Source organism: Nansenia antarctica (assembly GCF_963989245.1).
Source record: "Nansenia antarctica genome assembly, chromosome: 3".
Classification (NCBI taxonomy): Eukaryota; Metazoa; Chordata; class Actinopteri; order Argentiniformes; family Microstomatidae; genus Nansenia; species Nansenia antarctica.
The window spans coordinates 6,123,523-6,137,671 of NC_137688.1; the positions used below are offsets into that span (position 1 = coordinate 6,123,523).

At 49.1% G+C, this 14,149-nt stretch overlaps 2 protein-coding genes across 4 annotated transcripts in view; both read left to right on the top strand.

The window, feature by feature from the left end:
* The first annotated feature begins 580 nt into the window (after positions 1-580).
* Positions 581-9,051, top strand: LOC308153626 (dual specificity protein kinase CLK4-like). Of its 3 annotated transcripts, XM_080526813.1 has the most exons (11): positions 581-701; positions 1,461-1,560; positions 1,902-1,968; positions 3,399-3,515; positions 4,350-4,516; positions 6,329-6,423; positions 6,777-6,906; positions 7,568-7,650; positions 7,943-8,022; positions 8,157-8,247; positions 8,643-9,051. In XM_080526813.1, exons 2-11 carry the CDS (start codon positions 1,545-1,547, stop codon positions 8,790-8,792), a joined length of 996 nt encoding a protein of 331 aa, XP_080382939.1. In that variant the 5' UTR covers positions 581-701; positions 1,461-1,544; the 3' UTR covers positions 8,793-9,051. The 3 variants fall into 3 exon arrangements, with proteins under 3 accessions (XP_080382939.1, XP_080382940.1, XP_080382938.1); XM_080526814.1 differs by lacking the exon at positions 581-701 and having other exon boundaries at positions 779-1,590; XM_080526812.1 differs by lacking the exon at positions 581-701 and having other exon boundaries at positions 779-1,560.
* A 4,306-nt stretch (positions 9,052-13,357) lies between these two features.
* LOC308153228 (uncharacterized protein) overlaps positions 13,358-14,149 on the top strand; it is a gene marked incomplete at both ends in the record, with an annotated part of 23,748 nt that continues 22,956 nt past the window's right edge. Inside the window, one exon of the mRNA XM_080526312.1 lies at positions 13,358-13,657. Within this exon, the coding sequence (XP_080382438.1) occupies positions 13,358-13,657 (300 nt within the window). The remainder of the gene's footprint in view (positions 13,658-14,149) is intronic.

Here is a 14,149-nt window from a genome sequence, read left to right on the forward strand (position 1 = left end):
CCCCGATACTCTACAGAGGTTGTCCACTGACATCTTACAATTTGTGAGGAAAAAAAACAACAAACGAAACTTTTCCCTTACCGTAATCACACGGAAAACATTTTTGGGGTGTTCGCTTTAATGGCCGCTGTATAATTTCACACCTCGTACGCGGCCGCTAATTAAACACGATACCTAAAACACTCCTCGGGATAGGATGTCGACGCCGACCCCCGCACTGACCATTTCATCTGCAGCCTCGGTGTCCTCAGGGTAGGTGGGGTCGGTTAGCCGTGTCTCTGCGTCACTGAGCTCTGTGTTTCTCTCTCTCTCTCTCTCTCTCTCTCTCTCTTTTTCTCTCTCTCTCCCTCTGTTGACTGTTTGTTTCCAGGCGTTGGCTGGAGAGCCGCAGCCTGAACGCCAGACTAGACCCGAGGAGTCTGGAGTCTCCGGAGCGGCGTGGTGGCGGTGGTGGCGGGCCCGACGCCAGCCTGGACGAGCGCCGGGGCAGGACGGCCTGTCAGCAGGAGCCGGACCGGGAGCGGGACCAGGAGCCGGACCCAGACCCGGACCGCGACTGGCACCACTACAGCAAGTCCTCGGGCCGCAGCGGGCAGAGCGGGCGCAGCGGGCGCAGCGAGCACGCCAGCCGCCACACGCAGCAGCGAGGCAGAGGACGCAGACGCAGCCCGTCCCCCCAGCAACAGCAGCGCTCCTACTCGGTATGAGACCCCCCCTCTGCACCCGTCCCCCCTGAGCTCCCCACCTCTCTGTTTGTCTCTCTGTTTCTCTCTCTGTGCCATAGTCATCAATGTTCCTAGTATTCAGTATGCGTCACAGGAGTTAAGTGTAACTAGTCGAGTAGGGACATACTGCAGTAACGTGATCCAGAGTAATCATCGTGTTTTGATATGACGAGGTAGCCAGGGACAATTTAATGTTGATCCTATGATTTTTTATATTGGTCTTTAGTTACTGTAGTAACTATCAATAGGTAGAAACTGTATCGTAACACCTGGAAATATATCTAGTTAAAATAAGGCTTTAGACTACTGGAGATTGACAGTAAGAAAGGATACTGTTACTGACAAGACAAACAAAGTGAATATAATACAATATCTAGTACACTGTGATATATATATTCTTTTTTTTTTTTTTGCCTCACTTTGTGAGAAAAACCTCTCATCTGAACATCCTGTTTGCCATGTGTTTCCTTCTGTAACGCACACTATGTGGTGGCGTCCCTTTGCCTTTCTCTGGGTCTGAATATTGAATACGCTGCTCGCCCGTGGTCTCCCCGCTGGCTGACGAATCTCTCCCCCCCAACCTCCCCTCTCACCTCACCTCCTCCGCTGGTTGAATGAATGGCGCGTTGTGCTGGTCCTGGTGGTGTTCTGGTGGCCGCTGGTTATGATGATGATGATGATGATGCTGCTGGTGATGATGATGATGATGATGATGGTGGTTGCTGGGCCCAGCAGAGGAGCCTTCATCGCAGGAGCAGGAAAAGATCCAGGAGTTTTGAGGATGATGAGGAGGGTCACCTGGTCTATCACAGTGGAGACATGCTGAGAGCGAGATGTATAGAAACATATACCTTTTTTTATCTCTGTCAACCTCCTCTATCTCTACCTCTCTCCCCTCTCTCTCTTCTCTTCTTTGTTGTTTTTGTTTTTCATGGTGTACTACTACTGTTGCCTAAAGACTACAAACATAACCACTTTAGTATTGAGCCGAGTTAAACGATTATTAGTAGTGTTTTAAATGTTGACTAGTTTAGGATTTGAAGTCCTAGTAGTAATGTACGGTGGTGTGTGTCCCGTCTAGTCTCAGACAGTGGTAATGTTACACACAGTCAGTGTGTCAGGGTGTAGACCTCCCCCGCCCCTCCTGTGTGTCTGACTAGGCCTCTCTCCCTGTAGATGAGGTGGTGGGCACGCTAGGAGAGGGCGCCTTTGGGAAGGTCGTGGAATGCATTGATCACTCAAAGTAAGTCTCTTTAACAAAATAATGGATATATGAATGAATCTGATTAGAACATCCACGTGTGTTCTCCTCCTCTCTGTTTAGTCTCTTAAAAAAATGGATGTCATCACCTTCTTAAAATAATGTCTCGTCACTTTTGAGAAATGTATTTGCCTAAATCACATCTCTCAACTCTCGTCTTCTATATTATTTTACAAAAATGTACAAAAATAAAATAAAAAATATTCAATTATTATTTATATAGGCTATATGTATTGGTTCTTATTATTCTGTTTTTCTCAACTTGAAAATATGATTATACATATATGACTTAAGGGTAATAAAAGTACATACATAAAATATGACTAAGAAGGTGACTATATGAATTAATATGATTTGAACATCCATGTGTGTGGTGGTGGCGGCTGTGTGGTTCATGGCGTGTTTGTGTTGGTGGCTGTGTGGTTCATTGTGTGTGTGTGTGTTGGTGGCTGTGTGGTTCATTGTGTGTGTGTGTGTGTGTGTGTGTGTGTGTTGGTGGCTGTGTGGTTCATTGTGTGTGGTGTTGTGTGTGTGGTTCATGGTGTGTGTTGGTGTGTGTGGTTCATTGTGTGTGTGTGTGTGTGTGTTGGCTGTATGGTTCATGGTGTTTGTTGGTGTGTGTGTGTGTGGTAGAGGCTGTGGTTCATGGTGTGTGTGTGGTAGAGGCTGTGGTTCATGGTGTGTGGTGGTGTGTGTGTGGTTCATGGTGTGTGTTGGTGTGTGTGGTTCATTGTGTGTGTGTGTGTGTGTGTGTGTGTGTGTGTTGGCTGTATGGTTCATGGTGTTTGTTGGTGTGTGTGTGTGGTAGAGGCTGTGGTTCATGGTGTGTGTATGGTAGAGGTTGTGGTTCATGGTGTGTGTGTGGTAGAGACTGTGGTTCATGGTGTGTGTGTGGTAGAGGTTGTGGTTCATGGTGTGTGTGTGGTAGAGGCTGTGGTTCATGGTGTGTGTGTGTGGTAGAGGCTGTGGTTCATGGTGTGTGTGTGGTAGAGGTTGTGGTTCATGGTGTGTGTGTGTGTGGTAGAGGTTGTGGTTCATGGTGTGTGTGTGTTAGAGGCTGGGGTTCATGGTGTGTGTGTGTGTGTGTGGTAGAGACTGGTTCATGGTGTGTGTGTGTGTGGTAGAGGCTGTGGTTCATGGTGTGTGTGTGTGGTAGAGGTTGTGGTTCATGGTGTGTGTGTGGTAGAGTGTGTGTGTGTGTGGTAGAGGCTGTGGTTCATGGTGTGTGTGTGTGGTAGAGGCTGTGGTTCATGGTGTGTGTGTGGTAGAGGTTGTGGTTCATGGTGTGTGTGTGTTAGAGGCTGGGGTTCATTGTGTGTGTGTGTGTGTGTGTGTGTGTGTGTGGTAGAGGCTGTGGTTCATGGTGTGTGTGGTAGAGGCTGTGGTTCATGGTGTGTGTGTTGTTGTCTCAGAGATGGCGCTCGTGTGGCGTTGAAGATCATTAAGAACCTGGAGCGCTACAGAGAGGCAGCCATGTCTGAGGTGGAGGTGCTGGAGCAGATGAACTCCCTGGACTGTAACAGGAGATAGTGAGTTAACACACACACCCCCCCCCCAGCCAAGTCCCCCAGTCCTGACGCCACCTGAGATAAGGGTGACAGGCAGTTCACACATGAACACTCCGTTTGTCGAATCATCAGTGTTCGGTCGGGCGAAGGTTAGGCGAGGTTAAAGACGTATCACCACCTGTTCCATGTGACCTGCTAATCTCCTCTCCCTCCCCTCTCCCCTCTCCACCCCTCTCTTCTCCTATCTCTCCTCCCTCCCCTCCTTCCATCTCTCCTCTCCTTCCATCTCCCCTCTCCTCCCTCCTCTCCCCTCTCCTCTCCTCTTCTCTTCTCTCCTCTCCTCTTATCCTCCCCTACCCTCCTCTCCTCTCCACCCCTCTCCTCTCCTCTCTCCACCTCTCTCCTCTCCTCTCTCCTCCTCCTCCTCCCCTCTTCTCTCTCCTCTCCACCCCTCTCCTCTCCACCCCTCTCCTCTCCTCTCCTACCCTCCCCTCCCCTCTCCTCCTCCCCTCCTCTCCACCCCTCCCCTCCTCTCCACCCCTCCCCTCCTCTCCACCCCTCTCCTCTCCTCTATCCACCTCTCTCCTCTCCTCTCTCCACCCCTCCCCTCCTCTCCACCCCTCTCCTCTCCTCTCTCCACCCCTCTCCTCTCCTCTCCTACCCTCCCCTCCCCCCTCCCCTCTCCACCCCTCCCCTCCTCTCCACCCCTCCCCTCCTCTCCACCCCTCTCCTCTCCTCTATCCACCTCTCTCCTCTCCTCTCCTCTCTCCACCCCTCCCCTCCTCTCCACCCCTCTCCTCTCCTCTATCCACCTCTCTCCTCTCCCCTCCCCTCCTCTCCTCCCCTCCCCTCCAGTGCGTGTGTGAGGATGCTGGACTGGTTCGACCACCACGGTCACGTGTGTATAGCGTTTGAGCTGCTGGGCCTGAGCACCTACGACTTCCTGAAGGAGAACAGCTTCCAGCCCTTCCCCGTCGACCACATCAGGACCATCGCCTTCCAGACCGTCAAGGCAGTCAGATGTGAGTAGGACGACCCCCGACCACGTTTGGGCTTTCCTCTCCTCTCCTAGTGCTTTATATGAGAGTGGTGGTCTAGTGGATAGTGAGTTGGACCGGCGATCGGAAGGTTGTGTCGAATCCTGCCTGAAACACCACTACCACCACTAGTGTGTCCTTGAGTAAGACCTGGAAACACCACCACTAGTGTGTCCTTGAGTAAGACCTGGGACCACCACCACTAGTGTGTCCTTGAGTAAGACCTGGGAACACCACCACTAGTGTGTCCTTGAGTAAGACCTGGGAACACCACCACTAGTGTGTCCTTGAGTAAGACCTGGGAACACCACCACTAGTGTGTCCTTTTTTCTTTTTTTTTTTTTTTAATTTGTTTTTCAGATTTTATCCCTTTTTCACCCAATTTGGTAGCCAATTTAACCCAACTTAGCATCCAATTATCCCCTGCCTATTGCATAGGATCCGCCGCACGACCCCGTGGCCGGCAGTCCCAGAGGAGGGCGCCAGGCAGACTAGGCTGACTGGCTCCTCGAGCCCAGTACCGTTATTCCGGCACCCAGGGGGCGGTGTTGCGCGACGGATCCTAGTCCAGAAATACTCCTATACCCCCCTCGGAAGCGGCCGGCCAATATGCCGCTTCCCGTGTGCCTCGGCCATATCTGGATCTGGCGAGCCGGGATACGAACCCCGGCCCCGGTGGGCAGCATGCACTAGCGGCCAGTGCGTAGACCGCTACACCACCGCGGGGCTACTAGTGTGTCCTTGAGTAAGACCTGGGACCACCACCACTAGTGTGTCCTTGAGTAAGACCTGGGAACACCACCACTAGTGTGTCCTTGAGTAAGACCTGGGAACACCACCACTAGTGTGTCCTTGAGTAAGACCTGGGACCACCACCACTAGTGTGTCCTTGAGTAAGACCTGGAAACACCACCACTAGTGTGTCCTTGAGTAAGACCTGGGAACACCACCACTAGTGTGTCCTTGAGTAAGACCTGGGACCACCACCACTAGTGTGTCCTTGAGTAAGACCTGGGACCACCACCACTAGTGTGTCCTTGAGTAAGACCTGGGAACACCACCACTAGTGTGTCCTTGAGTAAGACCTGGGACCACCACCACTAGTGTGTCCTTGAGTAAGACCTGGGAACACCACCACTAGTGTGTCCTTGAGTAAGGCACTTAGCCCTCAGTTACTCCAGGGAGAATGTCCCTGTAATTAGTAATTGTAAGCCGCTTTGGATTAAAAGCGTCTGCTAAACGGCAGATTCTAAATTCTACGACCCAACAATGTTTGTGCTTTTCTCCTAACAAGTGCTTCATATGCGAGTGCACATCCAAACAGTCATTTGGACATTGAAATAGCGTTTCCGTTTTCGAGCTGTCATTACTTTCTCTTAAGGAGGTGTAATTGGCCGGTGTGTTTGTCCTGTAATAATAATAATAATAACAAAAAAAATCTTTTATTTTTTTAAAATAATTTTTATTTGTATAGCACTTTTCCTGCAAACGTTGCAGCTCAAAGTGCTCCAATCATTAGATAATTATAATTGAATTATTTAGTCATTTAAAGGCAATATTAAACAGATGGGTTTTTAGTCTTGACTTGAACATACAGTATTTGCTGAGGTTGCATCCCTAATGTAAATTGGCAGTGCATTCCACAATCTGAGTGCATAAAATGAGAATGCAGCCTCGCCAAATCTCTTCTTTTGTACATGGGGTACACACAGAAAACCAGCGTCAGAAGACCTGGATGAAAGTCACTCACTGTAGCCTTTTTTTTACCCTGCTGCTGTCTGACCCTGTCTGTTCCAGTCCTGCATAAGAACAAGCTCACACACACGGACCTGAAGCCAGAGAACATCCTGTTTGTGGACTCCGACTACGACCTGCAGTACAACCCCACCATGGTGAGAGACCCCTCCATCTGTCCATCCCTCCCTCCATCCCTCCCTCCATCAGTCCCTCCACCCCTCCATCCACCTCTCCATCCCTCCACCCCTCCTTCCCTCCACCCCTCCCTCCCGCCAGAGACCCAAACCAGGGGGGTATTCCATGAACGTCGCTAAAGGTAAATCCAGGCTTATTCTGATCAGGTCTTGCGAGACTTATATAAAAAAAAAAAGCCTGGATTTTTACTTTACCGACGTTGATGGTATACCCCCCCCCCCCCTGTGTCATCAGGTGTGTTTATCAGCCTTGGGTTAAACATTTGTAATCTTCTCCCCCCCCCCTCTCCTCCACCCCCCCCTCGTCCCCTCAGAGGCGGGACGAGCGGACCCTGAAGAGCCCTGATGTGAAGGTGGTGGACTTTGGCAACGCCACCTACGAGCACGAACACCACACCTCCGTGGTGTCTACCAGACACTACCGCGCCCCGGAGGTCATCCTGGGTACGACACACACACACACACACACACACACACACACACACACACACACACACACACACACCTCCGTGGTGTCTACCAGGCACTACCGCGCCCCGGAGGTCATCCTGGGTAAGACGCACACACACACACACACACACACACACACCTCCGTGGTGTCTACCAGGCACTACCGCGCCCCGGAGGTCATCCTGGGTAAGACACACACACACACACACACACACACACACACACACACATATACTACCACGCCGTGGAGGTGATCCTGGGTCAGACACACACACACACACACTTGTTTGAGGGTTTTCCGAGGTCTCCCCAGATATGTAAAGCAGTAGTAACCGTAGTAACGGTAGTAACAGAAGACTTATTTGCGGAGGTGTGAGTTTCCATGTGCGTACGGCCTCCTGGCTGCCAGTGCTGATGAATGTGTGTATCTGGGCAGATCTGGGCTGGGATCTCTCTCCCCTCCCCTCCCCTCCCCTCCTCTCCTCTCCCCTCCCCTCCTCCCCTCTCCTCTCCTCTCCTCTCCTCTCTCCTCTCCCCCCTGCTCCCCTCTCCCCCCCCTCCCCTCTCCCCTCCTCTGCTGATAAATGTGTGTATCCTGGAAGAGGACTGGGACCTAACCTCTCCTCCCTTCTCCTCTGCTTGTGTGTGTGTGTAGATCTGGGCTGGGACCACAGCTGTGACGTGTGGAGCCTGGGGTGCATTCTGCTGGAGTACTACCTGGGATCAACGCTGTTCCAGGTCTGTGGGCGTCTGGCTTTCACACACACACACACACACACACACACACACACACACAGCAATGTTGTTTTAGTTTTTTTATTAATGTTTTTTTTGGGTTATGCAGCGTATCTGAGGTATTTCTGGCGTCCGTATTTTTGCTGAGACGACCTTTGACCTCGGACCAACTTGTGTTCTCTGAGAGATGAGCTTGGTAGAGCCGGCCATATTCTGTTTCACTTACCCCTCTTTATTTCTCTCTCTCTCTCTCTCTCTCTCTCTCTCTCTCTCTCTCTCTCTCTCTCTCTCTCAGACCCACGACAGTAAAGAGCACCTGGCTATGATGGAGAGAGTGCTGGGCCCCATGCCTGTCCATCTCCTGCAGAAAACCAGGTACGTGTCACCTGTGGTTCAAATCAATGCCCGATTGTTACACTGTCGAAAAACTAGCTATTCAGTTGTCAGTTGGTAGAGGTTAAGGCTGTCAGTTGGTTGAGGTGCGTGACGCCCGTCTCTCTCCCCCTCAGGAAGCGGCGCTACGTCCACCATTACAAGCTGGACTGGGACGTGCACAGCTCCTCTGGGAGGTACGTCAGGAAGAACTGCAAACCCCTCAAGGTAAGAGAAGCACCTGGAGCTGACGGGACCGCTGACAGGAGCCTTCATGACCTTTATTAAAACCTTTATTAAAAATGTGGAATTGAACTGGAAAATGACCTCAAAGACACGAGGTAGAAGCATCTCCCTGGATCACTGTTGTCTGTCCTGTGTGTGTTGATGAACAGAAAGGGTCTCACTCTGCTTTCCCTCTCTCCTCTCCTCTCCCCCTCCTCTCTCCCCTCCCCCTCCCCCTCCTCTCTCCTCTCTCCCCTCTCCCCCCTCCTCTCTCCCCTCCTCTCTCCCCTCCCCCTCCTCTCTCTTCCTCTCCTCTTCTCTCCCCCCTCCTCTCCTCTTCTCTCCTCCTCTCTCCTCTTCCCCCTCTCTCCCCTCCCCTCTCTCCTCCTCCCCTCCAGCAATACATGACGTCCCAGAGTCCGGACCATGAGCAGCTGTTTGACCTGATCCAGAGGATGTTGGAGTACGACCCGGCCCGGCGGCTCAGCATGGACCAGGCCTTCAAACACCCCTTCTTCTCCTGCCTCCGCAAAGCCAGCAGGAAGTGACCCCCCCCCCGCCTGCCTGTCGCCGTGACAACCGTCGCCGTGACATCTGCGCCACCTGCCGCCCTACTTCAGCCTCTCCAGGAGAGATGTTTACCTGACTGTATCAGTCCTCCCTCCCCCCCTCCCTCCCTCCCCATCTCCCTCCCCATCTCCCTCCCCTCCTCCCTCCTCCCTCCCTCCTGTCCTGTTCGTCAGTGTTAACTTATCCTAGCTAGCAGCGTTTGTACAGTTTCTGTTCCAGTGCCCTTTTGCAGTTTTATACACATCACTGTGTGCGTTTTCTCAATAATAAAACTTGTAAAGGAATCTGTGTGTCCTGCCTGGTTCATATCTGTGTGTTCTGTCTGGTTGATATCTGTGTCTCCTGTCTGGTTGATATCTGTGTGTCCTGCCTGGTTCATATCTGCGTGTCCTGCCTGGTTGATATCTGTGTGTTCTGCCTGGTTGATATCTGTGTGTTCTGTCTGGTTGATATCTGTGTGTCCTGCCTGGTTGATATCTGTGTGTTCTGCCTGGTTCATATCTGTGTGTTCTGTCTGGTTGATATCTGTGTGTCCTGTCTGGTTGATATCTGTGTGTTCTGCCTGGTTGATATCTGTGTGTCCTGCCTGGTTGATATCTGTGTGTCCTGCCTGGTTGATATCTGTGTGTCCTGCCTGGTTGATATCTGTGTGTTCTGTCTGGTTGATATCTGTGTGTTCTGCCTGGTTGATATTTGTGTGTCCTGCCTGGTTCATATCTGTGTGTCCTGCCTGGTTGATATCTGTGTGTTCTGTCTGGTTGATATCTGTGTGTTCTGCCTGGTTGATATCTGTGTGTTCTGCCTGGTTGATATCTGTGTGTCCTGCCTGGTTGATATCTGTGTGTTCTGTCTGGTTCATATCTGTGTGTTCTGTCTGGTTGATATCTGTGTGTTCTGTCTGGTTCATATCTGTGTGTTCTGTCTGGTTGATATCTGTGTGTTCTGTCTGGTTGATATCTGTGTGTCCTGCCTGGTTCATATCTGTGTGTCCTGCCTGGTTCATATCTGTGTGTCCTGCCTGGTTGGTATGTGTGTGTGTTCTGTCTGGTTGATGCTGGTGTACTGCCTGGGTAAACGGACCATTTCTATAGCTCCTTATTCCAAAGCGCTTTACGACGGCCTCTCATTCACACACCAGTGGCAGCAAGCTACCATGCAAGGCGCCGGCCCGCTCATTTGGGAGCAATTTGGGGTTCAGTGTCTTGCCCAGGGACACCTTGACATGTGTCCAGCCGGGGTTCGAACCGCCGACCTTGCGATCATTAGATGCCAGCTCTACCTCCTGAGCCCACCCCCAAGACGTGTGCAGCTGTATTGTACAGACTGGGAGGGGTTGGTGAGATTCCAGATTGCTTTATTGTCTGTCACACAGTGACAGAAATTCTCCTTTGACAGGCAGAAGTGCAGCTCAAGAATACAGTTTCCACATTAAAAACACACATAGGTCACATACAATAAAAACAGACAGACATAGCAGTGTTTATAAAGTGTAGTGCCTATTTAAAAAGTCCAGTCATTTAAAAATAATAGTAAAAAAGTGTTTAAAAAGCTAAAATGTTGTGGTTTAAAAAGAAAAACAATGCGCTTTCTATTTTAAAATGTTAAGGGCGGTGGTTGCAGTTGGGATGAATTATTTTTTGTATGTGTTTTTCCGGGCCAGTGCAATTCTGTAAACCCCAACCCAATTCTGTAACAGCAGGTTGGCTGACATACTTGACATACAGCTGTCTTACTTAACTTAGGTGCACTTAACCCTTCTGTAGCGTTCGGGTCAAAATGACCTGTTTAGAAACATTTTACTGAAAAAAAAAAAATTATACATTTATTTATGTTTTCAATGTTAAATTTCATGGCCTTGGCTTACACATTCATGGGTTTGTTACATAAAGTTGGGTTTCATCACAAAAACTAACTAACACTTTCATTGTTAAATGATGATAAGCCGAGACTTGTTTATCAAAAATAAACCTGGATTTTCCTTTAGCGACGTTGATGAAATACCCCCCTGGACACCTTCTCATTCATTCAGGTGGGGAAGGTTTTGTTACTACCAATCAATCATCTCTTGAACACCACAGCTTATTTGAGTATTGTTGCTGACCATGTGCATCCCTTCATGGCCACAATGTACCCACCTTCTAATGGCTGCTTACAGCATGATAATGTGCCATGTCACAAAGCAAACATCATCTCAAACTGGTTTCATGAACATGACAATGAGTTCAGTGTTCTTCAGTGGCCTTCCCAGTCACCGGATCTGAATCCAATAGAACACCTTTGGGATGTGGTAAAACGAGAGATTCACAGCTTGAAAGTGCACCTGAAAATCTGCAGTCATGCTATCATGTCATCATGGACCAGAATCTCAAAGGAATGTTTCCAACATCTTGTGGAATCAATGCCATGAAGAACTGAGGCTGTTTTGAGAGCAGAGGGAGAGACCCTACCCAGTATTAGTATAGTGTTCCTAATAAACCTCTCAGTGAGTGTCTATATTGGTTGGAATTTAGATCAAGACAATATATTTCTGTATTGCTTTAAAATCCCAATAATGTCCTGGGTCAGTTTGACCTGGTGGTGAACACAGGGTTCCCACAGGTCCTTGAAATCCTTGAAAGTTTGTGAATTTGAGGGAAAAAAAATCAAGGCCTTAAAGTTTTTTGAAAATCGACATGGGTCATTGAAAGTGCTTGAATTCCCTCTCTCTCTCTCTCTCTCTCTCTCTCTCTCTCTCTCTCTCTCTCTCTCTCTCTCTCTCTCTCTCTCATTTCTTTTTATAGGTAACATGTAGAAGGGAATAAAACAACCATACTAGTTACTAAGGTTAATTAGTTAGATAGAGTTTAAACCCACATAACGCCGTTAGATTTGAAAACCGTTCATGGTCATTCCTATTATATACATTCTCATCGAGGTCTGTCTCAAACTATGCCGTGTTGGGTCCTTGAATTTGAGGGAATTGAGTCTTGAAAGTCCTTGAAAGGTGCTTGGATTTGATGTTTCGAAAGGTGTGGGAACCCTGTGAACAGTACCAAAGTGTCCAAAAAGTGAATATAAGCAATGCTGCTCGAGTCAGCTTGCCTTTTAGATATGGCTGCAAAAGGATTTCTGCTGAATTTGGAAGAGTAGTAAACACACAACATTGAAATCTAACTGCAGTAGTAAAAACTACTGATTTTACACACCACCTTTATAAAAAGGTGCTGTAGTCGTGTTGGGGAAGCAGGGGGCAGCAGAGAGCCACTCCACATCCATGATCCCTTCTGCGTTTGGAGCGATTCCCCAACCTTAAGTTATCAGTCCAATCTTGGACACTGAACATTGTAATATAGAAGATTAAAAATAGCTAGAATGAAGAGCATTGGTGTGTGCCAAATGTTTGCTTTTTTACTGTCGATATTACGCATTTAGGCTTAACGAAATGCACTGCATGTACTTCTACTCTGCAATGACCATAAAGTTTAATCTAATCGGAATCTAATCTAATCTAATTACACCTTATAATAATAGTAATAATAATAATAATAATACCTTTTTATTTGTATAGCGCTTTTCCTGCAAACGAATGAGCTAGTTGGGGTTTAGGGTGGCAGCTGAGATCAATCAATCGTCAATCGAGTAAAGGGCCAAAGGAGATGTAGGCCTTATTTATATATTATCCTAATTGAGTTTTTCAAGAAAAATCTGACTAAATCATCAATGTATCTCACAGCCGCTACACAACACAACTATTGAAATTAAGCAAATGATTTCAGCACCAAGGACAGATAACGGACTATATTATATATTCGGCATATTTGGAGAATATCGTCTCAAAACAATGTTTGATCACGTCAAATTTCAATAAAGACAGTCGTATTATTCTTAAATGGTGTAGCATGCCCCCCCCCCCAAAAAAAAAATCTCACTCAACAAGTGGCAAGTGATATATAGAAGTGATATATACCCCCTAGTTTAACTTTTTGCTTCAGACACAGTTTGACCAACTTTTTAAGCCACATCCCACGTGGTCTAACAGGGTGGGCGCGTTTCATTTCAATTTTCAGAGAGAGAGAGAGAGAGAGAGAGAGAGAGGGAGAGAGAGAGAGAGACAGACAGAGAGACAGACAGAGAGAGAGAGAGAGAGAGAGAGAGAGAGAGAGAGAGAGAGAGAGAGAGAGAGAGAGAGAGAGAGAGAGAGAGAGAGAGAGAGAGAGAGAGAGAGAGAGATTTGACTGACTGCGGCTGACCCATCCATCCATTCATTGACTGCTGCCTGCCTGCTCATCCATCCACCCTGGGGTCGTGGACCTCCTCTGGTCCGCATCCAGACTCTCAGACGCACGTCTCTCTCTCTGGTTCCGACCCTCATTCCACGCAGCGCTTTGAACCCTGCGCACTGTTCAGAGATCGGTGTCCGTGCGCTGCGCACCACAGACGTCTGTCTAGTTCCTCTGCTCCGTGAGCAACATTGCTGTCTGTCTATCGCTAAAAACAAGGCATCATTCTGTCCGTTGTTATCTATCCGTAATCCAGACATTTCCTTCTCATCGGGATCTGAAGCATGGAGGATCTAGCGGCCCGGGAGTCCAAGGCAGAGCGTCAATGCGCGCCTCTGAGGTCGCCCCTTCTGCGCTGTCCGGCGGTGGGCTTCCCGACCGTCCTGTGTCTCATGTTGTCCCTGAGCTCCGTAACGGTGTGTCTGCTGATGAACTTCAAGACCTATCAGCTGGAGAACCGCCTGCAAGCGCTGGAGACGGAGAGAAAGTCCGCGTTTCACCCGCCGGAGAGCAGCGCTTTCTTACGTGAGGATGGGACTGTACTGCCGGCGCTGAGGAGCTCGGTGGAGACACTGCTGCAAGAGGTAGGCAGCCTACACACCTGTCTGCGCTACCACGGTGTTACCTGTTGAAGCTGCTCACCTGTTGACTTTTTGATAGAAAGGGATCTTGCTTGGGTCATAACCAGTGGTGGACTCAGGCTGTTTGAAGGGCAGGGGGGGCGAAAAGAAAAAAAGGGCACCTACTGCACAACATGGGACCCCATCAGTGCACATGGTCAAGTTTAGACCATTGGAATGGCAGCCAATAGGGCACATCCTCTAATTTTGCCACTCAAAAGGGCACTTTAGTGCGATGTTTTTCAACTGTGGGGGCACATGGTAAAATTGAGACCATTGGAGGGGCACCAATAGGGCACGTCCTCTCATTTTCGCCACTCAAAAGGGCACTTTAGCCACTCAAAAGGGCACTTAAGCGAGACATTTTTCAACTGTGGGGCACCCCCCTGAGTCCGCCAGTGGTCATAACTGTTGCACCGTTCGTGCGTAATGTTGCGCGCAATGACAGTAAACGAC

Coding starts and splice junctions, on each gene's coding strand:
- LOC308153626 (XM_080526814.1), top strand. CDS start 1,344: ATGGCGCGTTGTGCTGGTCCTGGTGGTGTTCTGGTGGCCGCTGGTTAT. Junction 6,907..7,567: donor CGCCCCGGAGGTCATCCTGG/GTACGACACACA, acceptor GTGTGTGTGTAG/ATCTGGGCTGGGACCACAGC. Junction 7,651..7,942: donor TGGGATCAACGCTGTTCCAG/GTCTGTGGGCGT, acceptor TCTCTCTCTCAG/ACCCACGACAGTAAAGAGCA.